The 25,003-nt window shown below is 55.5% G+C and overlaps 1 protein-coding gene across 2 annotated transcripts; it reads right to left on the bottom strand.

Moving 5' to 3' along the window:
• Positions 1–181: 181 nt before the first annotated feature.
• Positions 182–22,007, bottom strand: LOC116955605 (uncharacterized). 2 transcript variants are annotated; one of them, XM_076053264.1, is made up of 3 exons: positions 21,917–22,007; positions 20,556–21,099; positions 182–6,961 (listed from the first exon to the last, which is right to left on the bottom strand). In XM_076053264.1, exon 3 carries the CDS (start codon positions 6,019–6,021, stop codon positions 2,839–2,841), a length of 3,183 nt encoding a protein of 1,060 aa, XP_075909379.1. In that variant the 5' UTR covers positions 6,022–6,961; positions 20,556–21,099; positions 21,917–22,007; the 3' UTR covers positions 182–2,838. The 2 variants fall into 2 exon arrangements, with proteins under 2 accessions (XP_075909379.1, XP_075909378.1); XM_076053263.1 differs by lacking the exons at positions 20,556–21,099; positions 21,917–22,007 and adding an exon at positions 14,873–15,009.
• Positions 22,008–25,003: the final 2,996 nt, after the last annotated feature.

A 25,003-nucleotide genomic window follows, 5' to 3' on the forward strand; every position in this document is an offset into this window, starting at 1 on the left:
CCTGGGCAGGGAATCTCCCCAGCGTGCGTGTGCCAGGACGAGCTAAAGACTCAAAACCCCTTCAGAATTTCCCGAGCTCTGCGATCCTACGCTTGGCGACGTTTAAAGCGACTCCAAACCCATTACATGAATAGTCGATTGGCGACCGCCCCCTATTTAAGGAACCCCAACCCCCCCCCCCCCCCCCCCCCCCACAAAATCCACCTTCGACGCATGGCGACGCGGCGCCCATGATCGATACAAGAGCGTGACGAGCACAATGGGCGGATAATGGCAAAACATCGATCTCATCGATTAGCCATTAACGCCGTTGTCGAGCGATGATGGAAGGGGAATATGCCGCAGAAGCAGCCCTCGCCGCTGCCGCTGCTGCTGCTGCTGATGATGATGCTGATGATGATGATGGGGATGGGGTTTGTATTAATGGCAGGTACATTTGCAGGGATTATGAAAATTGATTAAAAGGTCGCAGCCGGTCACGCAGCTGCTGCTCAGCTGTGAAAGCGACGAGTTCAACTCCCGATTTATGGGGGAGGAGGTGGAGAGGATTGGCTGAGCTCATCATCATCATCGTCGTCGTCCCTCTCTCCCTCCGGGGTCGATAAAACGAGCACCGCTTTCGGCGAGGAAGATCGAGGGCGGTTGTCCAATGGATTAGACGACTCGTCCCCTGCCATAGGAACGTCGAATGTCCACCGCCGTCTCTCGGCTGTAAACAGGAGGCGAGCACTCGATGGCTCGGTGCTCGCTTGAGTGTACGAGGATCGTTCTCATCGGGGCATGATCAGTGATCAATGATTGATCCGACACTGATTGTCAATATTGATTGCGATCAACGGCGAGGAATGATGAACGACGACGATGACGATGACGACGACGATCGATCCATCATCATCAGCTATCGTCAACATCATGATTACAATCACGGATAGGTGAGATGGTGAGAATCACCACCACCACCACCATAATCATCAACAATAATCAGTGCATTAGGGTTACGGGAAGTAACACAGTACCGTAACAACTCGCACGGTGAAACGCTCGGCGTTTTTTTTTTGTCGCTGGCGAACAGGTGCGAGATTGCATCGAGATCACCGTGTCGGTAAATGATTACGAGAACAATTGATTATTGTCATGATTATCAGACACACGCGCACGTGTGACGGGGACACGATGCCCTTCACTGCTTTCAGAGTGAGAGAGTGATTCGGAGAGAGAGGAAGAGAGGGAGAAAGAGCTTCAGAGAGAGAGAGAGAGCGTCAGAGGACGATTCACAGACCGGCGTTTAACAACAACAGTTGCCCAAGTTCTGCGATCCGATATTGAGACGTATGGCCAACTCCATTCATAACGAGTATTGTTGTTGTTCTTGTGTTGTTGCTGTTTTTATAACGAGCAGGTTTATAGACAGCGGTCAGAACCGGCGTTAACAACAACAGTTGCCCAAGTTCTGCGATCCGATATTGAGACGTATGGCCAACTCCATTCATAACGAGTATTGTTGTTTTTGTGTTGTTGTTGTTGTTGTTGCTGCTGTTATAACGAGCAGGTGATAGGCAGCAGTCAGAACCGGCGTTAACAACAACAGTTGCCCAAGTTCTGCGTTCCTATATTGAGACGTATGGCCAACTCCATTCATAACGAGTGTGGTGGTTGTTGTTGTGCTCTTGTTGTGTTGTTGTTGTTTACACGTAGGGGAGGGAGGTCAACCGGAGGGGGGTGGGGGGTGGGGGGTGGGGGGTGGGGGGGTTGCCCAGAGTAGCCCCAAGCGCCGCGGGTAGTCGACGCCGGACGTCAGCGACGAGGTTCTGAAGACGCCGCACCAGTGGACTTGGCCTCCCTGGCCGTGGCCAGCAGCCAGAGGCCCTCCGCTCCCTTCTCGACTGCTCCTCGGCCCTCGACTCCCATCGCCGCGTCCCCCGCGGCCGAGACGATCCGCGCGAGCCCCATGGACGCCAGCGGCAGGAGGTCTCACAACGCCCGGGTCATCCACGCGGTGGCCAGGAGATGTTAACTGCCTCGCCGGATATACAGGAGGTCGTGGGTTCTATCCCGATCCTGACGCCTGCTGTATATTTGGAGTTTGCGTGGTTTCTCTCTCTCTCATCATCATCATCATCACGGTGGCCAGGAGATGTTAACTGCCTCGCCTGGTATGGAGGAGGTCGTGGGTTCGATCCCGATCCTGACGCCTGCTGCTGTATATTTGGAGTTTGCGTCTCTCTCTCTCTCATCATCATCATCACGGTGGCTAAGATATGTTAACTGCCTCGCCTGATGTACAGGAGGTCGTGGGTTCGATCCCGATCCTGACGCCTGCTGTATATTTGGAGTTTGCGTCTCTCTCTCTCTCTCATCATCATCATCACGGTAGCTAAGAGATGTTAACTACCTCGCCTGGTATGCAGGAGGTCGTGGGTTCGATCCCGATCCTGACGCCTGCTGTATTGTTGTAGTTTGCGTGTCTCTCTCTCATCATCATCACGGTGGCTAGGAGATGTTAACTACCTCGCCTGATGTACAGGAGGTCGTGGGTTCGATCCCGACCCTGACGATGCCCTCTGCTGTATATTTGGAGTTTGAGTCTCTCTCTCTCTCTCTTTCTCTCCCCGTAACACATTTCACACGTGGTGACGAGAATCCACCGCCGTCAATTTGCGATGTCCAGAGATCGCTACGTAGCCTTTGCCCGGCCTCAGATGCAAGAGACGCAATCGGCGTTCGCAGCTGAATAGTTTCAACTCTCGGCCGGACCTAACCCGGACCCCTGACCAATCCCGGCCCCACGCCACTCCTCCCCCACCTCCACCCCCTCCCCCCGCAGGGCGCACCTCATTCTCAGTAGATCTGCTTGCACCGCACCAGCTTCTGGAAGGCCTGCTTGAAGTCCTCGTTGAACCACGTGTAGATGACGGGATTGACGAGCGAGTTGAGGTAACCGAGCCACGTGAAGAAGTCGAAGAGGGCCGGCGCGAACCAGCAGCGGGGCTGGCAGATGGGCAGGATGAGGCTGGCGAGGAAGAAGGGCAGCCAGCAGACGATGAACGCGCCCAGGATGACCCCCAGGGTCGTCGTGGCCTTGCGCTCGCGAGCCGCGGCGATCCGCCGGCGTTCGCAGAGCGAGTCGGCCACGTTCACGCGGACGCTGTCGCCGCTGCCGGGCCTCGCGGCGGCGGCGGCGGCGGTGCTGGTGGCCCCGGTCGCGTCTCGAGTCACCCACGTGGCCCTCTTGGGCCTCGCCAGGGGCGAGAAGCGCGAGTTGGTGCCGACGCGTCGTCCGCCGCCGCCAACACCACCACGACCACCACCACCACCACCACCACCAAGGGAGCTGCCGTCACCGTCAATGTCACCACCACCACCACCACCACGACCACCACCACCACCAACGGAGATGCCCTCACCATCAACGCCGCCGCCGCCGCCGCCGCCAGCGCCGACGACAAAGCGAGGTCTTCCCAACTTGCCGTGCCCGTGGCCCAGGAGGTAGCGGGCCATGGAGGTGCCCTTCCGTCTCGGTGACGACGACGACCACCGCAGCAGCAGCAGGGACGAAGAGGAGGAGGAGGCGGACGAGGAGGAGGCGGACGAGGAGGAGGCGAGGCTGCGGCCCCCCGGGGAACCCTCAATGCCGCTGTCCCGTGTCAAAGCCGGCGATGCTGATGCTGCTGATGATGATGATGCCGCTGATGCTGCTGGTGATGCTGATGATGATGCCGCTGCTGATGTTGCTGTAGCTGCTAGTGATGATTCTGCTAATGCTGATGCTGCTGTTGATGATGCCACTGCTGCTGATGATGCTGCTGCTGATGATGATGATGACGATGATGCTCCTGCTAATGATGATTCTGCTAATGCCGCCGCTGCCGCCGCTAATGCTGCTGCTGGTGATGGTGCCGATGCTGCGGCGAATGCCGATGCTGCTGGTGGTGCTGATGCTGCCGCTAATGCTGCTGCTGCTGACGGTGCCGATGCTGCTGATGACGCCGATGCTGCTGATGACGCCGATGCTGCTGATGACGCCGATGCTGCTGCTAATGCTGCTGCTGCTAATGCTGCTGCTGCTGATGATGCCGATGCTGCCACTAATGCTGCTGATGTTTGACCACTGTGGATGTAGTCGCCATCATCGTCAAGTTGCTGCTGCTGCTGCTGGTGATGGCCATGGTGATTGAAGACCTCTTCCATCTGCTGCTGCTGGTGGTGGTGCTTATGGCGATTGAAGACCTTCTCCTCCATCTGCTGCTGCTGATAGCCATGATGATTGAGAACCTCCTGCATCAGCTGCTGGTGGTGCTGATGGCTATGATGATTGAGGACCTCCTGCATCAGCTCCTGGTGGTGCTGATGGCCATAATTATTGAGGACCTCCTGCGTCTGCTGCTGGTGGTGGTGATGGTTATCATGATGATTGAAGACCTCCTGCGTCTGCTGCTGGTGGTGCTGATGGTTATCATGATTATTGAGGACCTCCTGCGTCTGCTGCTGGTGGTGCTGATGGCTATGATGATTGAGGACCTCCTGCATCAACTGCTGGTGGTGCTGATGGCTATGATGATTGAGGACCTCCTGCATCAACTGCTGGTGGTGCTGATGGTTATCATGATTATTGAGGACCTCCTGCGTCTGCTGCTGGTGGTGCTGATGGTTATCATGATTATTGAGGACCTCCTGCGTCTGCTGCTGGTGGTGCTGATGGTTATCATGATGATTGAGGACCTCCTGCATCTGCTGCATCTGCTGCTGGTGGTGCTGATGGTTATCATGATGATTGAGGACCTCCTGCATCTGCTGCATCTGCTGCTGGTGGTGCTGATGGTTATCATGATGATTGAGGACCTCCTGCGTCTGCTGCTGGTGGTGCTGATGGTTATCATGATGATTGAGGACCTCCTGCGTCTGCTGCGTCTCCTGCTGGTGGTGCTGATGGTTATCATGATGATTGAGGACCTCCTGCGTCTGCTGCGTCTGCTGCTGGTGGTGCTGATGGTTATCATGATGATTGAGGACCTCCTGCGTCTGCTGCTGGTGCTGTTCCTGCTGCTGTCGCACGTCCTGCGAGCGCACGGACAGCCGCGACGTCGTCACGTCCAGCAACCTTGCCGACGCGAGCCTCTTGCCGAGGGAGCTGCCGATCCACGCCACCTTCTTGCCTTTGCCGCGCGGCCCATCGTACCACTGCCGCCGCCGCTGCCGCCGCTGCTGCTGCTGCTGCTGCCGCTGCCCTGGCGTGTTGTGGTCCTGCGGGTGGTGCTGGTGGTGGTGCTGGTGGTGCTGCAGGAGGATGCGCGACCGCGCCGCGTGGTAGATCTTCCCGTAGAGGAGGATGAGCACCAGTGTGGGCAGGTAGAAGGCGCCGCACACCGAGTAGACCGTGTAGAGGATCTTGTCGGTGTTCACGACGCACTCGAACACCTCCTCGGCCTTCGCCTGGCGCCAGAAGAAGGGCGGCAGCGAGATGGAGACCGAGATGACCCACACGACGGCGATCATTGCGCCGGCGCGCCTCCACGTGCGCCGCGCCGCGTAGTTCACCGCGTCGGTGATGGCCCAGTAGCGGTCGAGGGCGATGACGCACAGGTGGAGGATGGAGGCCGTGCAGAAGGTGATGTCCGACGAGAGCCACACGTCGCACAACACCGGCCCCAGGGTCCAGCGTCCGCTCACCGTGTACAGGATGCACAGGGGCATGACGAGCACGGAGACGAGGAGGTCGGTGAGCGCGAGCGAGCCGATGAGGTAGTTGGCGGGCGAGTGGAGCTTGCGGCTCAGCCAGATGGTGGCGATGACGAAGGCGTTCGCGAGCGCCGTCGCCAGCGTGACGAGGGCGAGCACGATGGACAGCGACACCTGCGTGGCCAGCGAGCCCGAGGGGTGCTGCTCCTGCCCCTGTTGCTCGACCTCCTGCCGCACCGATGGAGTGTAGCCACCACCACCACCACCTCCGACACTGTCTCCTCCTCCGACACCGCCGATGCCGACGGCAGCGCTGCAGTCGACGTCCGAGCAGTTGTAAAACATCGTGGGTGTGTGTGTGTGTGTGCGCGTTTGTCTTTGTGTACACTTGCCCCGACAGCCCCTTGCAGGCTATACGGGGGATCTTTGTGCTGTGTGTTGTGGGCGTCACGGCACTTGCCCCGACAGCCCCTTGCAGGCTATGCGGGGGATCTTTGTCTTGTGTGTTGTGGGCGTCACAGCACTTGCCCCGACAGCCCCTTGCGGGCTATGCGGGGGATCTTTGTGGTGTGTGTTGTGAGCGTCACAGCACTTGCCCCGACAGCCCCTTGCGGGCTATGCGGGGGGTCTTTGTGTTGTGTGTTGTGAGCGTCACAGCACTTGCCCCGACAGCCCCTTGCAGGCTATGCGGGGGATCTTTGTCTTGTGTGGGCAGTTGCAGGGAAGTCGCCCTCCGGCAAACAGCGAGGGGTGGTGGAGCTGCGGCGCTCACAACAACGAGCCGGAAGCCCGCGGGCGCATAAAACGCAGGTGAGTTGGCACAGTCGAGGGGCGGGCGGGGATGGGGTGTAGCACTCCACAGGTGTTGGTGCATCTGCCGCTCGACTCGGCCACTCAACCCATTTCACCTGCGGTGTCTGTCTCGCGCGACCCCCCCTCCTCCTCCTCCTCCTCCTCCCAGTAGCAGCAGAGAGCCTTCGCACGCTTCGCGGCCTTGAGAGTGCACCTAGCCTGGCACCGCTAGCGCTGCGGTGACGTCTCCCGCATCTTGGGTTGGGTTGTGCCGTGATCCTCTCCCCTGCCAACAGCGGCAGCGGCAGCAGCAGCAGCAGAGCCTTCGCACGGCCTCACGGCCTTGAGGGTGCACCTAGCCTGGCACCGCTAGCGACGTGGGCGGTGCGCGCTCTTGGAGCGCGCGGGGCTCAAGTCCGAGTTCAACCCCGAGCGGTGGCGAGGAGTTCAATCATCGCCGTGGGTGTCCACGTGCGGCGTGCGACGTCACGGTCTTGCGAGCAGCAACAACAACAACAAGAACAACAACAGAACGACGCACGCGTTATTGTCCGTTAGAACCATCGTCATCATCGTCATCGCGGGAATGTGTCGCGTCACGAGTCATCTTTCTGTCGTCATCATCGTCGTCGCGGGAATGTGTCGCGTCACGAGTCATCTTTCTGTCGTCATCATCATCAATCAACCATGATCCATTCACTGTTGGATGAAGTTCAATGTGGCTAGGAGATGTTAACTACCTCGCATGGTGTACAGGAGGTCGTGGGTTCGATCCCGACCCTGACGCCTGCTGCTGTATATTTGGAGTCTGCGTGTCTCTCTCATCATCATCATCACGGTGGCTAGGAGATGTTAACTACCTCGCCTGGTATACAGGAGGTCGTGGGTTCGATCCAGACCCTGACGCCTGCTGCTGTATATTTGGAGTTTGCGTCTCTCTCTCTCATCATCATCACGGTGGCTAGGAGATGTTAACTACCTCGCCTGGTGTACAGGAGGTCGTGGGTTCGATCCCGACCCTGACGCCTGCTGCTGTATATTTGGAGTCTGCGTGTCTCTCTCTCTCTCTCCCCGTGGTCGCGTGGATTTCTCTCCGGGTCCTCCGCTTTTTTCCGCACCACGTTTAGAATCGACGTGGCGGCGTTTGGAGCGGTTTGGCTGCCGCTAGACGACGATGATGAGGACGACGATGAGCCACTTCGCTATTTGTGATAGCCAGGAGGTCGCTACGTAGCTCAGCGGGCCCCTTACTAATCACCTGCTAAAATAAAAAAAACAGTTTACAATCGTTCCTTGTTTCATTAAACGTCTCATTGCAATTCCCAGGGTACGTTTCGCCGTGGCTTCTCGCTGCACTCTTAAGTCGCATTGTGCCCACAGTTTTCGGTATGAATGCCAAAGGTGCGGTGTTTGCTACGCCGCGATATCCATATGTATTTATATTTCATGCAGAACATGAAACGGGCTTAGCCGTAATCTCAGGATCGCGAGACGCTCGGGAAAGTCAGACGCGCCCCAAATATGTGCGTCAATCAAATCCACACAGAACCCGGCCACACGCAGACACAAAGAGCCCGATCGTGTAGCCTCACACACACACACACAGTGTCTACAAAGACAAAGATTCCCCGTGTAGCCTCACCACACTGCTGGGGCAAGTGGAGCAGTGGTTAGTGTGTACACACACACACAGTGTCTACAAAGACAAAGATCCCCCGTGTAGCCTCACAGTGTGTATACACACACAGTGTCTACAAAGACAAAGATCCCCCGTGTAGCCTCATCACACTGCTGGGGCAAGTGGAGCAGTGGTTAGTTTTTATACACAGTGTCTACAAAGACAAAGATCCCCCGTGTAGCCTCACAGTGTGTATACACACACATACAGTGTCTACAGAGACAAAGATCCCCCGTGTAGCCTCACACACACACAGTGTCTACAAAGACAAAGATCCCCCGTGTAGCCTCACCACACTGCTGGGGCAAGTGGAGCAGTGGTTAGTGTGTACACACACACAGTGTCTACAAAGACAAAGATCCCCCGTGTAGCCTCACAGTGTGTATATACACACACACACAGTGTCTACAAAGACAAAGATCCCCCGTGTAGCCTCACCACACTGCTGGGGCAAGTGGAGCAGTGGTTAGTTTTTATACACACAGAGTGTCTACAAAGACAAAGATCCCCCGTGTAGCCTCACCAGACTGCTGGGGCAAGTGCTGCTAGCGAGGAGCGGCGCCTATGAAGGTCGGCGCTGTGACACAAGAGGGGGTGGGGTGGCTAGCACCACGAACACAAAGACAAAGATCCCCCGTGTAGCCTCACAGTGTGTATATACACACACTGTCTACAAAGATAAAGATCCCCCGTATAGCCTTATAGGTGCTCACCAACTGCACAACCTTGGACACACACAGACACACACACCGATATACGGTGTACACACACAGACACACGCACACCGATATACGGTGTACACGCACACACCGATATACGGTGTACACACACACACAGACACACACACAGACACACACACAGACACACACACAGACACACACACAGACACAACAGACAAATATCCCCGTATAGCCTTAACAGACTGTTGGGGCAAGTGCTGTTAGCGAGCACCTAGAAATGGCCGGCACGGCACACGATGGGGTGGGTGGCCAACACCACGCCCGGCCGCCTTTGTCTCCCCAGTGACAATATTTACTACACACCGCACCAGGTACTCATTTGAGGCTGAGTCGACATAGGGGGAGGCCCAGGACCGATTCAGAAAATCGTCACTGATGTTGGCCGTGAGCGGGAATCGAACTCGGGTGGCCGGGTTCGTAGCGCGGCGTAGCGCTAACCACTGCTCCACCGCTCCCCACGCCTATGAACACACACACACGCACACCTATGCACGCACACGCACACCGAATTATAAGACGCAGTACCAACTGGTTCGTCTTATCATCCGTAGAATGCGTTAATATTCTCCCTCTCGCTCTGCAATTTGAACTGTAGCGGCATAGAGCTGAAAAATACAAACTCCCCGTTGAGTTGTTACTAATGTGTGTGTCTGTGTGCGTGTGTCTTTGTCTGTGTGTCTGTGTGCGTGTGTACGGGCGTGGTGCTGGCCACCCACCCCCTCGTGTGCCGTGCCGGCCTTCATCGGCGCTCGCTAACAGCACTTGCCCCAACAGTCCGTCAAGGCTATACGGGCGATCTTTGTCTTTGTGGACGGTCGGGCTTGATGCTGGACCCGACCACTGCCTCGTGTGCCGTTCCTACCTGCACTTGCCCCAACAGCCTGCTAAGGCTATTTGGGGGATATTTGTCTTGGTCTTGTGCGTGGGGAACGGTGGCGCTTCGGTTAGCGCTACGCTGCGCTACGAAACCCCGTCGACCCGAGTTCGATTCCCGCTCACGGCCGCCAACACCCAGTGACGATTATCTGAACCGGTCCTGGGCCTCCCCAAGGTCGACTCAGCCTCAAAAAAAGAGTACCTGGTGCCGTGCGTAAAAACATCGCCACTGGGAGAGACAAAGGCGGCCGGGCGTGGTGCTGGCCACCCACCCCCTTCGTGTGGCACAGTGGCGGCCTACATAGGTGCTGCTCGCTAACAGCACTTGCCCCTGCAGTCTGCTTACGGTACAAGAGGAGGTTGAACCGTTTCGGGCAATGAAACATTCTGAGATGCGTTAAGATTTTGATTGAAAGCTTTCGTGACTGCAGTGATTCATATTCTTGGTTCTTTCGGTAGAGTCACGTAGAAGGGAAACAATAAAATAATAAAAAATATATAAAACAATAAAATTCTCACGACGTTTCGACTATAACACGAACAGTCATCATCAGGTGTTGCAGTCGAAACGTCGTGAGAATTTTATTGTTTTATATGTATTTTATTATTTTATTGTTTCCCTTCAACGTGACTTTACCGAAAGAACCAAGAATATGCCTTAAGATGCTAACACACCAGACCGAAACCTTTTGCACGGGAGTCCAGTCTGCATTAAGCGCATATACTGTTGGTGAAACATGCGAAGGCAAACCCAACATGCTCCGATGAGGATATGATGCGCCGTTGTAGTGCCGTTTCGCCTTTTGGCGTCCTCTGGTCTTAACACCGTTTGAGACGAGAGGCTCTAAGGCAGGGGTGGAGGAACCTCTTTTTCTGCCGATCTGCCATTTGGATATTGATATAACATCATTCGCGGGCCATAAAAAAAAGTTATCAACTTCAAGGTTAGCCCGTTATATTTGGTCAAACATTTAAATTAACTCGCACCTAATGCGATGGCTGGAACTGCTTCTCTTTGCCGAGGCGTGTGATGATGTTAGCCGGTACTGACGATGCTGTTGCTACTCGCAAAAAACTGCTTTTCCACGTTTGCTCTACCTAGATTTGTTGAATGTCGAGTCCCGCCTACGGTTGCCGTGGCAGGGCCAGAGACCCAAATTATTTCGCGGGCCTCACACGGCCCCGCGAGCCGGACGTTCCCCCACCCCCTGCTCTAAAGAAAGCCGTCTCTGGTGTGGACCAATCCGTTTAAAAATAAAATAAACAATGCATCATATACTAGCAGAGAAATGTTGTTTGTCTGCAAGCTCACCACCACAAGTACTGTGCATTCTTGGTCCTTTCGGTAAAGTCACCACGTAGAAGGGAAACAATAAAGTAATAAAAATATAAAACAATAAAATTCTCACGACGTTTCGACTGCAACACAAGCAATCATCATCATCATCATCAGGTGTGACAACCACACGTAGAAGGGAAACAATACAATAATAAAAATATAAAACAATACAATTCTCACGACGTTTCGACTGCAACACAAGCAATCATCATCACACCTGATCATCACACCTGATGATGATTGCTTGTGTTGCAGTCGAAACTTCGTGAGCATTTTATTGTTTTATATTTTTTATTATCTTATTGTTTCCCTTCTACGTGACTTTACCGAAAGAACCAAGAATATGAATCCCCGCAGTCACGAAAGCTTCAAATCAGAATAACTTTCAATCTAGATATGTGCTTCGATGAAAAAGAAGGGCACGTCATTATCATTTAACAGGTCCCTGCAGGGTGGGCTGGTAGGACAAGTCTCTGCGCTGTCTATTGCTGATTTTACACCCCAACAGTACGAGATTTCACTTCGTTAAAGTATTGAAAGGGGACGGACGGACGGACACATTAATCTATTGCAGGCTGGTACACTCAATTTACAACTTCGTTCCTACCAGTATAATAATTCTTACGTATCACGAACAAATACTGTCTTTGGATTCCTTGCAAAAGTTGCCATTCTGGTTGTGCGTTCGCATCTCAGCTCACGTCCCGTTACATTGCCAGCAAGGTTGAAACCTCTTCTCGTCAAGTCTGTTTAGCGTCTCGAGACAGGTACCGCGATGCCTGCTCGAGGCTCGTGGCGCGCGACACACACGGCTAAGCGGAGCCCCGCTGTTTCACGTCCACCCACGTGCCACACCGAGGTCGACTCAACGTCTCGAGCGGCAACATCGCCACTCTGGGGGCGGGGTGGGGAGACAAAGGCGGCCGGGCGTGGTGTCGTGCGTGCCCGCGTCGACCTTCCGATCTTAATGCTCCTGTTTATATTGTACATTGTTAACATGTTCACTTTTCTTCATCGCCGTATTCATCGCATTCATAGTTTTTTTATTGCGACCTGTTGCAAGCGTTGTGTTTTGTGATTGTTTTTGTTACATTTGCCGCTGCTGTTGTTGTTGTTGATCTGTTGATGAAACCCGATTCAAGAGCTTTCTTCGGTCACAGGGAAACTCCGCGTGAACTGTTCACCTGCTTCGTGGTGGTGGTGGTGCTGCTGCTCGCTCGCAGCACCTGGCAGGCACTCAGTTTGCTGAAGTCTATCAGAGGAGGGAGCAGGAGGAGGATGGGGAGGGAGGGAGGAGGAGTGAAGAGGAGGAGGAGGAGGAGGGGAGGAGGCAGGAGGAGGAGGATGGGGAGGGAGGGAGGAGGAGGGAGGAGGAGTGAAGAGGAGGAGGAGGGGAGGAGGAGGCAGGAGGAGGGAGGAGGAGGAGGGAGGAGTGAAGAGGAGGGAGGAGGAGTGAATAGGAGGTAGCGGAGGAGGGAGGAGGAGGCAGGAGGAGGAGGGAGGGGGAGGGAGGAGTAGGAGGGAGGAGGAGGAGGAGGGGGGTGGTGCGAGTTCTTTGTCTTCGTTTACAATGGGAAATCCACGAGAGGCGATTGCCACGTGTCGGACGTGAGGGTCAACACGGACGTGAGGGCGGGAGTGAGTGGAGCGAGTGGAGAGAGTGGAGAGAGTGGAGCGGGGGGAGTGGGGGGAGCGAGGGGAGCGAGGGGAGAGAGGGGAGAGAGTGGAACGGGTGGAGCGGGGGGAGCGGGGCAGAGCGGGTGGAGAGAGTGGAGCGGGTGGAGCGGGTGGAGCGGGTGGAGCGGGTGGAGTGGGTGGAGTGGGGGGAGCGGGTGGAGAGAGTGGAGCGGGTGGAGAGAGTGCAGCAGGTGGAGCGGGTGGAGCGGTGTCATCGCGCGGTCGGTCCACTGCTGGACGATCGCCTCTCGTCAAAGGCGTCGACATATCTCACGGCTGCGCGCTGCGGCAAAGGGAAAGACAAAGAACCTTCGCCTCCGTATAGCCTCCGACGGGCTTTTGGGGCAAGTGCTGCGAACGAGGCGGGGGGGGGGTGTGGAGTGTGCGGGCAAATACCACGCCCGGCCGTCTTTGTCTCTCCCAGTGGCGATGTTTCACACGCCACACCAGGGTGATCGTTTTTGACTGGTATTGTCGATCCGTCTCGTTGGCGGACGTCCGCACAACGTTATTTTCAGGTTCTGTTGCGTCCGAGAATGTTGATGTCACGTGAAGCGATGGGGCGTTAACCGCTCCCCATAGACGATGGCGGTGGTGGAGGAGGTTGAGGAGGTGATCGTGGTGTTGATAATAATGATATAGATTGTCGTGGAGGTGGTGATGATTGTGGTTGTTATGATGATGGTGATGATGATGATCGTGGAGGTGGTGATGATAGAGATGGTCGTGGAGGTGGTGATGATTGTGGTTGTTATGATGATGGTGATAATGATCGTGGAGGTGGTGATGACAGAGATGGTCGTGGAGGTGGTGATGATTGAGATGGTCGTGGAGGTGGTGATGATTGTGGTTGTTATGATGATGGTGATGATGATGATCGTGGAGGTAGTGATGATGGTGGTGATGATCGTGGAGGTGGTGATGATGGTGGTGATGATGGTGATGATGATCGTGGAGGTGGTGATGATGGTGATGATCGTGGAGGTGGTGATGATGGTGGTGATGATGGTGGTGATGATGGTGATGATCGTGGAGGTGATGATGGTGGTTGTTATGATGATGATCGTGGAGGTAGTGATGATGGTGGGGATGATGGTGGTGATGATGGTGATGATCGTGGAGGTGGTGATGATGGTGGTGATGATGATGATCCTGGAGGTAGTGATGATGGTGATGGTGATGATCGTGGAGGTGGTGATGATGGTGGTGATGATGGTGATGATGATCGTGGAGGTAGTGATGATGGTGGTGATGATGGTGATGATCGTGGAGGTGGTGATGATAGAGATGGTCGTGGAGGTGGTGATGATTGTGGTTGTTATGATGATGGTGATGATGATGATCGTGGAGGTAGTGATGCTGGTGGTGATGATCGTGGAGGTGGTGATGATGGTGTCGATGATCGTGGAGGTGGTGATGATGATCCTGGAGGTAGTGATGATGGTGGTGATGATCGTGGAGGTGGCGATGATGGTGGTGATGATCGTGGAGGTGGTGATGATCGTGGAGGTGGTGATGATGGTGGTGATGATGGTGATGATCGTGGAGGTGGTGATGATGGTGGTGATGATGGTGATGATCGTGCAGGTGGTGATGGTGGTGATGATGGTGGTGATGATGGTGATGATGATCGTGGAGGTAGTGCTGATGGTGGTGATGATGGTGATGATCGTGGAGGTGGTGATGATGGTGGTGATGATGGTGATGATCGTGGAGGTGGTGATGATGGTGGTGATGATCGTGGAGATGGTGGTGATGATGGTGATGATCGTGGAGGTGGTGATGATGGTGATGATCGTGGAGGTGGTGATGATGGTGGTGGTGATGACGATCGTAGAGGTGGTGATGATGGTTGTGATGATGGTGATGATCGTGGAGGTGGTGACGATGGTTGTGATCATGGTCATGATGATGGTGGTGATGATTATGATAGCAATGATGACATTTGTGCTAATGATGGTAGTATTGATGATGACTGCGGTGACGAAGATGCTGCTGCTGCTGATGATGATGACGATGGTGACGATGGTGAAATGCAACATTGAGCGAGCGAGTGATTGAGCCGGGGTGAGAGAGATATTTTCTGCGTCTCACCTCGTCATCTTCTCGAGCCCAAGTCATTCCCGTGGTCCCTTCAAATAGTTCTTCAAGGCTCCTCAAGGTTCCTCAATGTCCTGGAACGACCTCCTCAAATTACTCGTTCAACGCGCTCAAAGCCCATCCAATACTTCGTGTCAAGATCTACAAACACCTCCTCAGAGGTCCTCAGAGGTCCTCAAGGTGATTCCGACACCTCCTCAAGGTCTCCCAACACCTCCTAAGAGGTCCTCAGAGCTCTTCAAGGTGATTCCAACACCTCCTCAAGGTCTCCCAACACCTCCTCAGAGGTCCTCAGAGGTCCTCAAGGTGATTCCGACACCTCCTCAAGGTCTCCCAACACCTCCTCAGAGGTCCTCAGAGGTCCTCAAGGTGATTCCGACACCTCCTCAAGGTCTCCCAACACCTCCTCAGAGGTCCTCAGAGGCCTCCTCAAGATCTTCCGACACCTCCTTAAGATCTTCTGACACCCTCGAGAATCTTCAACAGCCACCTCCTCTGACCGGACATCTGTGAAAAAGAGCTTTATAGCTCATCGGATTCCTCGAGAATAAAAACTAATTCCGATTCTGCTTCCTCAAAATATTTCAACCTCCTCATTAAAGGGTCCCAACGGGCCCGATCCTCCCCTACCCCTCCCACCTCTCCCCCTCATCCCCCCCTCCGACCCCCTCTCCCCTCTCCCCGACCCCCACCCCCCTCTCCCCGACCCCCACCCCCTCCCCCTCCTCCCCCTCCACCCCCTCCCCCTCCTTCCCCACCCCACTCTCCCCCCTCCCTCCCCACCCCCTCTCCCCCCTCCCTCCCCACCCCCTCTCCCTCCCCCCCTTTTCCTCCACCTCTCTCCCCCTCCTCCCCTCCCCCTCCCCCGCCAAAACCCGCCCCCCTGCTGTGAACACAACCTTCAGATGCCGCTCCTCGTGCACGCGAATCTCTCCCCGTCTCCCTCTCCCTCGGAGAGCTCGCGGAGAGAGCGGCTACAGCCCCAGCGGCGATGTAGAGTGGTGGTGGTGTAGAGTGGTGGTGGTGGTGTAGAGTGGTGGTGTAGTGTGATGGTGGTGTAGAGTGGTGGTGGTGTATTGTGGTGGTGGTGGTGGTGGTGTAGTGTGATGGTGGTGTAGAGTGGTGGTGGTGTAGAGTGGTGGTGGTGGTGTAGAGTGGTGGTGGTGTAGAGTGGTGGTGGTGGTGTAGAGTGGTGATGGTGGTGTAGAGTGATGGTGGTGGTGGTGTAGAGTGGTGGTGGTGGTGTAGAGTGGTGGTGGTGTAGAGTGGTGATGGTGGTGTAGAGTGGTGGTGGTGTAGAGTGGTGGTGGTGGTGTAGAGTGGTGATGGTGGTGTAGAGTGATGGTGGTGGTGGTGTAGAGTGGTGGTGGTGGTGTAGAGTGGTGATGGTGGTGTAGAGTGGTGATGGTGGTGTAGAGTGGTGGTGGTGTAGAGTGGTGGTGTAGTGTGATGGTGGTGTAGAGTGGTGGTGGTGTAGAGTGGTGGTGGTGGTGTTGAGTGGTGGTGGTGGTGTAGAGTGGTGGTGGTGGTGGTGTAGAGTGGTGATGGTGGTGTAGAGTGGTGGTGGTGGTGGTGTAGAGTGATGGTGGTGCTGGTGTAGAGTGGTGGTGGTGGTGGTGGTGTAGAGTGGTGGTGGTGGTGTAGAGTGGTGGTGATGGTGGTGTAGAGTGGTGGTGTAGAGTGGTGGTGTAGAGTGGTGTTGGTGGTAAAAAGGGTGGTGTAGTGTGATGGTGGTGTAGTGTGATGGTGTGTGTAGAGTGGTGATGGTGTTGAGTGTGGTGGTGGTGGTAGAGTGGTGATGGTGTAGTGTGATGGTGGTGTAGTGTGATGGTGGTGGTGTAGAGTGGTGGTGGTGGTGTAGAGTGGTGGTGTAGAGTGGTGGTGGTGGTGTAGAGTGGTGGTGTAGTGTGATGGTGGTGGTGTAGTGTGATGGTGGTGTAGAGTGGTGGTGGTGGTATAGAGTGGTGGTGGTGGTGTAGAGAGGTGGTGTAGTGTGATGGTGGTGTAGAGTGGTGGTGGTGTAGAGTGGTGGTGGTGTAGAGTGGTGATGGTGGTGTAGAGTGATGGTGGTGGTGGTGTAGAGTGGTGGTGGTGTAGAGTGGTGGTGGTGTAGAGTGATGGTGGTGCTGGTGTAGAGTGGTGGTGGTGCTGGTGTAGAGTGGTGGTGGTGGTGGTGTAGAGTGGTGGTGGTGGTGGTGTAGAGTGGTGGTGTAGAGTGGTGGTGATGGTGGTGTAGAGTGGTGGTGGTGGTGTAGAGTGGTGGTGATGTAGAGTGGTGGTGATGGTGGTGTAGAGTGGTGGTGTAGAGTGGTGGTGTAGAGTGGTGGTGATGGTATAGAGTGGTGGTGTAGTGTGATGGTGGTGTAGTGTGATGGTAGTGTAGAGTGATGGTGGTGTAGAGTGGTGGTGGTGGTGTAGAGTGGTGATGGTGTAGAGTGGTGATGGTGTAGAGTGGTGGTGGTGGTGGTGTAGAGTGATGGTGGTGTAGAGTGGTGGTGGTGTAGAGTGGTGGTGGTGATGTAGAGTGGTGGTGGTGATGTAGAGTTGTGGTGGTGTAGAGTGGTGCTAGTGGTGGTGGTGTAGAGTGGTGGTGGAGAGTGGTGTAGAGTGGTGGTGTAGAGTGGTGGTGTAGAGTGGTGGTGGTGTAGAGTGGTGGTGGTGTAGAGTGGTGGTGGTGTAGAGTGGTGGTGTAGAGTGGTGATGGTGTAGAGTGGTCGTGTTGGTGTAGAGTGGTGTTGGTGTAGAGTGGTGGTGATGGTGTAGAGGGGTGGTGGTGTAGAGTGTTGGTGTATAGTGGTGGTGTAGAGTTGGTGGTGGTGGTGGTGGTGTAGAGTGGTGGTGGTGGTAGTGGTGTAGATTGGTTGTGGTGTAGAGTGGTGGTGTAGAGTGGTGGTGGTGTAGAGTGGTGGTGGTGGTGTAGAGTCGTGGTGGTGTAGAGTGGTGGTGGTGGTGGTGTAGAGTGGTGGTGGTGTAGAGTGGTGGTGTAGAGTGGTGGTGTAGAGTGGTGTGGTGGTGGTGTAGAGTGGTGGTGTAGAGTGGTGGTGTAGAGTGGTGGTGTAGAGTGGTGGTGGTGGTGTAGAGTGGTGGTGGTGGTGGTGTAGAGTGGTGGTGGTGTAGAGTGGTGGTGGTGTAGAGTGGTGGTGTAGAGTGGTGGTGTAGAGTGGTGGTGGTGGTGTAGAGTGGTGGTGTAGAGTGGTGGTGTAGAGTGGTGGTGTAGAGTGGTGGTGGTGGTGTAGAGTGGTGGTGGTGGTGGTGTAGAGTGGTGGTGGTGTAGAGTGGTGGTGTAGACATGGTGGTGTATAGTGGTGGTGTAGAGTGGTGGTGGTGGTGGTGTAGAGTGGTGGTGGTGTAGAGTGGTGGTGTAGAATGGTGGTGTAGAATGGTGGTGTAGAGTGGTGGTGGTGTAGAGTGGTGGTGTAGAGTGGTGGTGTAGAGTGGTGGTGTAGAGTGGTGGTGTAGAGTGGTGGTTGTGGTGGTGTAGAGTGGTGGTGGTGTAGAGTGGTGGTGTAGAATGGTGGTGTTAGAGTGGTGGTGTAGAGTGGTGGTGTAGAGTGGTGGCGTACAGTGGTGGTGTAGAGTGGTGGTGGTGGTGTAGAGTGATGGTGGTGTAGAACGGTGGTGGTGTGGAATGGTGGTGGTGTAGTGTGGTGGTGATGGTGTAGAGTGGTGGTGGTGTAGGGTGGTGGTGGTGTAGTGTGGTGGTGGTGTAGAGTGGTGGTGGGTGTAGAGTGGTGTAGATTGGTGGAGTGCTGGTGTGGCTCGCTCTGCTGGGGCGTGGTGGGGTGGGGGGTTATGTGGAGTGCGACGATGTGTTCTGCTGATGGTGTGGATAGCCCCAGTGTGTGATGGTGTGGATAGCCCCGGTTTGATGGTGTGGATAGCCCCGGTGTGATGGTGTGGATAGCCCCGGTGTGATGGTGTGGATAGCCCCTGTGTGATGGTGTGGATAGCCCCGGTGTGATGGTGTGGATAGCCCTTGTGTGATGGTGTGGATAGCTTCTGTGTGATGGTGTGGATAGCTACGGTGTGATGGTGTGGATAGCTACGGTGTGATGGTGTGGATAGCCCCTGTGTGATGGTGTGGATAGCCCCGGTGTGATGGTGTGGATAGCCTCTGTGTGATGGTGTGGATAGCTATGGTGTGATGGTGTTGACAGCTACGGAGTGATGGTGTAGATAGCCCCTGTGTGATGGTGTGGATAGCCCCTGTGTGATGGTGTGGATAGCCCCTGTGTGATAGTGTGGATAGACCCTGTGTGACGGTGTGGATAGCTACGGTGTGATGGTGTGGATAGCCCCTGTGTGATGGGATGGATAGCCCCGGTGTGATGGTGTGGATAGCCTCTGTGTGATGGTGTGGATAGCTATGGTGTGGATAGCTATGGTGTGATGGTGTTGACAGCTACGGAGTGATGGTGTAGATAGCACCTGTGTGATGGTGTGGATAGCCCCGGTGTGATGGTGTGGATAGCCCTTGTGTGATGGTGTGGATAGCTTCTGTGTGATGGTGTGGACAGCTACGGTGTGATGGTGTGGATAGCTACGGTGTGATGGTGTGGATAGCCCCTGTGTGATGGTGTGGATAGCCCCGGTGTGATGGTGTGGATAGCCTTTGTGTGATGGTGTGGATAGCTATGGTGTGATGGTGTTGACAGCTACGGAGTGATGGTGTAGATAGCCCCTGTGTGATGGTGTGGATAGCCCCTGTGTGATGGTGTGGATAGCCGCTGTGTGATGGTGTGGATAGACCCTGTGTGACGGTGTGGATAGCTACGGTGTGATGGTGTGGATAGCCCCTGTGTGATGGGGTGGATAGCCCCGGTGTGATGGTGTGGATAGCCTCTGTGTGATGGTGTGGATAGCTATGGTGTGATGGTGTTGACAGCTACGGAGTGATGGTGTAGATAGCACCTGTGTGATGGTGTGGATAGCCCCTGTGTGATGGTGTGGAGAGCCCCTTTGTTATGGTGTGGTTAGCCCCTGTGTGATGGTGTGAATAGCCCCTGTGTGATGGTGTGGATAGCCCCTGTGTGATGGTGTGGATAGCCCCTGTGTGATGGTGTGGATAGCCCCTGTGTGATGGTGTGGATAGCCCCTGTGTGATGGTGTAGATAGCTACGGTGTGGTGGTGTGGATAGCCCTTGTGTGATGGTGTGGATAGCCCCTTTGTGATGGTGTGGATAGCCCCTTTGTGATGGTGTGGATAGCTACGGTGTGGTGGTGTGGATAGCCCCTGTGTGATGGTGTGGATAGCCCCTGTGTGATGGTGTGGATAGCCCCGGTGTGATGGTGTGGATAGCCTCTGTGTGATGATGTGGATAGCTACGGTGTGATGGTGTGGACAGCTACGGAGTGATGGTGTGGATAACCCCTGTGTGATGGTGTGGATAGCTACGGTGTGATGGTGTGAATAGCCCCTGTGTGATGGTGTGGACAGCTACGGTGTGATGGTGTGGATAGCCCCTGTGTGATGGTGTGGATAGCCCCTGTGTGACGGTGTGGATAGCCCCTGTGTGATCGTGTGGATAGCCCCTGTGTGATGGTGTGGATAGCTACGGTGTGATGGTGTGGATAGCTACGGTGTGGTGGTGTGGATAGCTACGGGTGTGATGGTGTGGATAGCCACGGGTGTGATGGTGTGGATAGCCCCGGTGTTATGGTGTGGCGAGACTCTCACTCCGCAGTCAATCGACTCTCGTCCTCCTCCTCGCCACGAGACTTCCCGTCTCCTTTCCTGCTTCGCCCTCCACCTCCTCCACCTCCTCCTCCACCTCCTCCCTCTTCAGCTTCCCGTCACCAGCTGTTGCTCTGCGTGCATCCAACGCTTTGCGTAAGCCGAGTGAGGAGCGTCGCTCAGCCCCACGGGGCGATCCTCACCCCCACAGGACCACCAGCACCGCCACCACCGCGCGTCTAATTACCAATTACCATCACGGCCATCGAGGTATTCCTGCCTTGCCGAATGTTGTTCGCGTGCGCCGGCACGGCTCGCCGAGCCGATCGGGAAGACACTTCGTCAATAATGATGACGACGCCGTGTGTGTGTGTGTGTCTGCCTGCTGGTGGTGGTGTTTGTTGAGTCGGCGACGTTCCGGGCGACGGTCCTTCTTCAGAGCACGCGATGAACTAAACATCGGTCGGTGCGCCGAGCAGCGAGAGTTCGTCGACTCCGTCCACAATCGGCGTCGTCACAACGTCGCTTCTGCTCAATGCCGTCGTTCCTACAAACACGCGCACCGCTACAAATCGATGGGCATCCTCTGTGTGTGTGATGTATAGTAATGTGTGTGTATGTGTGTGTGTATGTATGTGTGTGTGTATGTGTGTGTGTATGTATGTGTGTGTGTACGTGTGTGTGTGATGTATAGTAATGTGTATGTGCGTGTGTATGTGTGTATGTGTGTGTATATGTGTGTGTCTGTAAATGTGTGTGTGTATATGTGTGTGTGTGTGATGTATAGTAATGTGTGTATGTGTGTATGTATATATGTGTGTGTTTATGTGTGTGTGTGTTTAGTAATGTGTGTGTATGTGTGTGTATATGTATGTGTGTGTGTGATGTATAGTAATGTGTGTGCCGTTTATGACTGTGATAGCTGTGTTAACGGCAAAAACGCTGTCAATTAACTTGCTCGTTGATATTACTCCTGCAAGTGATGATGGTGGCGGTGGTGGTACGGGCAGTGATGCTGATAGAAGCCAGTCCCTGCACTGCTGATGATGATGATGCTAATGATACGGGGAGAGTTAGTACTGCTGTTGATGATGGTTGAGTTCGGCGATGATGCTGCTGATGATGATGGTTGTGTCGGTGATGATGCTGCTGCTGATGATGGTTGAGTCGGCGATGCTGCTGCTGCTGATGATGCTGCTGATGATGATGGGGTGTAGAGTCAGCGGTCCTGATTATTGAGTCAGTGATGCTGCTCATGCTGCTGATGATGCTGCTGCTGATGATGCTGCTGCTGATGCTGTTGCTGATGCTGCTGCTGATGCTGATGCTGCTGATGCTGCTGATGCTGCTGCTGCTGAACCCACCAGGGCAGCTGACAACGAGCGGGTTTTCTCGTCCCTCCGAGTGGTCGCGATGCGAGCCACGGCGCTCAACTGAGACAGCGATTCGAGCGGCACTTGGATATGAAAGGGGGTGGGGGAGGTGGGCTGGGTGAGGGGGTGGGTGGGGGTGGGTGGTACCGCCCCCCACCTCCACCTCCCCACCACCACCCCCAACCACCACCCCCCACCACCACCCCCACGCAGCCACCCACCCCCATCCCACAGCAAAGGCAGCCAGCTCTCCTTCCCATCCCTCCCTCCCTACCTCGTTCCCTCCCAGGAATCGCTCGCTCACTCACGCAGCTCCCACTCGAAATACGTAGCCACTCAGAGACAACACGCACCATCGCCACCACCACCAGCACCAGCACCTCCACCATCACCACCACCACCACCAGCACCACCACCACCAGCACCACCAGCACCATCACCACCATCACCAGCACCTCCACCACCATCACCCCCACCACCACCATCACCACCACCATCACCACCACCATCACCACCAGCACCATCACCACCAGCACCATCACCACCAGCACCAGCACCTCCACCATCACCACCATCACCACCAGCACCACCATCACCACCAGCACCACCAGCACCACCAGCACCATCACCACCATCACCAGCACCTCCACCACCATCACCCCCACCACCACCACCACCATCACCACCACCACCATCACCACCATCACCACCACCATCACCACCATCACCCCACCATCACCACCAGCACCACCACCAGCACCAGCACCTCCACCACCGTCACCACCGTCACCATCACCACCACCACCATCACCACCATCACCACCACTAGCACCACCACCACGACCTACCACCACCACCATCACCACCACCACCATCACCATCCCCACCACCATCACCACCCCCACCACCACCATCACCCCCACCACCACCATCACCCCCACCATCACCATCACCCCCACCACCACCAGCACCACCATCACCATCATCACCACCACCGTCACCACCATCACCAGCACAACTATCACCACCAGCACCCCCCACCACCACTAGCACCAGCACCACCATCACCACCACCACCACCACCACCCCCACCATCACCCCCACCACCACCAGCACCACCACCTACCACCACCTACCATCATCACCACCTACCACCACCATCACCACCACCACCCCCCACCACCACCCCCACCATCACCCCCACCACCACCCGCACCACCACCAGCACCACCACCTACCATCATCACCACCTACCACCACCACCATCACCACCACCCCCACCACCCCCACCATCACCACCACCAGCACCACCACCACCCCGCGCTACAGAAGACAAAGATCCCCCGTGTAGCCTCTGACGGGCTGTCGGGGCAAGTGCTTCTTCGCGAGGCCACCTCGAACACGGAGACGGCCACGACCGCCTTTGCCTCCCCAATGCTGGTGGGAGGACTTCTTATTCTTCTTCCTTTGGCATTGTGTCTAGGGTTTTATTATTATTATTCTTCCTCTGCGTCTGTTCGTTCGTTTTCGCTCGCTCTTCAACAGGTGTTTTGTTTTAAGGCTGAGCCGACCCAGGCGGGTGTAGGTCGAGAAGAACCCGCGCTAACCGTTGCGCCACCGCTCTCCGCTCAACTCGCTCCAGACAAAGACAAAGATCCCCCGCCCCACGGTGTAGCCTTCACAGAGCGTTGGGGCAAGCGCTGTCGGCGAAGTCGGCCAGCGCCTATGAAGGTCGCACACTGCGGTGCGCGGAAGGAGTGGAGGGCCAGCGCCACGCCCGGCCGCCTTTGTCTTCCCCGTTGGCGATGAGCTAACACCGCGCCGGGGCAGTCATTTGAGGCCGAGTCGACCTAGGGGGAGGCCCCCTGGACCGGTTCAGAGAATCGTCACTGGGTATGGTGACCTTGAGCGGAAATCGAACTCGGGTCGCCGGGGTTCGGAGCGCAGCGTAGCGCTAACCGCTGCATCACCGCTCCCACTCACTCACGCTCACTCACTCTCACTCACTCACTCTCACACACACCCACTCACTCTCACACACACCACCACTCCCACTCACTCTCACACTCACCACCACTCACTCTCACACACTCACTCTCACACACACCACCACTCCCACTCACTCACTCACTCTCACACACACCACCACTCCCACTTACTCACTCTCACACACACCACCACTCCCACTCACTCACTCTCACACTCACCACCACTCCCACTAACTCACTCACTCTCACACACACCACCACTCCCACTTACTCACCCTCACACACTCACTCACTCTCACACACACCACCACTCACTCTCACACACACTCTCACACACACCACCACTCCCACTTACTCACTCACTCTCACACACTCACTCACGCTCACACACACCACCACTCACTCTCACACACACTCTCACACTCACCACTGCTCCCACTCACTCACGCTCACACACACCACCACTCCCACTCACTCACTCACTCTCACACCACCGCTCCCACTCACTCACTCACTCTCACACACACCACCACTCTCACACACACTCTCACACTCACCACCGCTCCCACTCACCGCCGCTCCCACTCACACACTCACACACACCACCACTCCCACTCACTCACTCACTCTCTCACTCACCACCACTCCCACTCACTCACACTCACCACCACTCCCACTCACTCACTCTCTCACTCACACCACCACTCCCACTCACACACTTTCACACACACCACCACTCCCACTCACTCACTCTCTCTCACACACACCACCACTCCCACTCTCACTAACACCACTGCTCCCACTAACCACTCACTCTCACACACCACCACTCCCACTCACTCACTCTCACACACACCACCACTCACACACTCTCACTAACACCACCACTCCCACTCACTCACTCTCACACTCACCAGCACTGCCACTCACTCTCACACACACTACCGCTCCCACACACTCACACACTCTCACTAACACCACCACTCACTCTCTCACTAACACCACTGCTCCCACTCACTCAGCATGCTGCTGTGTTTTCGAGGTTTGTGAATATTTCTCTTATTTTTGCACATTCCTCGTAACCGCATGG

The sequence above is a fragment of the Petromyzon marinus genome, chromosome 60 (assembly GCF_048934315.1).
Source record: "Petromyzon marinus isolate PM22_M1 ecotype Great Lakes invasive population chromosome 60, UKy_Petmar_22M1.pri1.0, whole genome shotgun sequence".
NCBI classification, from domain to species: Eukaryota; Metazoa; Chordata; class Hyperoartia; order Petromyzontiformes; family Petromyzontidae; genus Petromyzon; species Petromyzon marinus.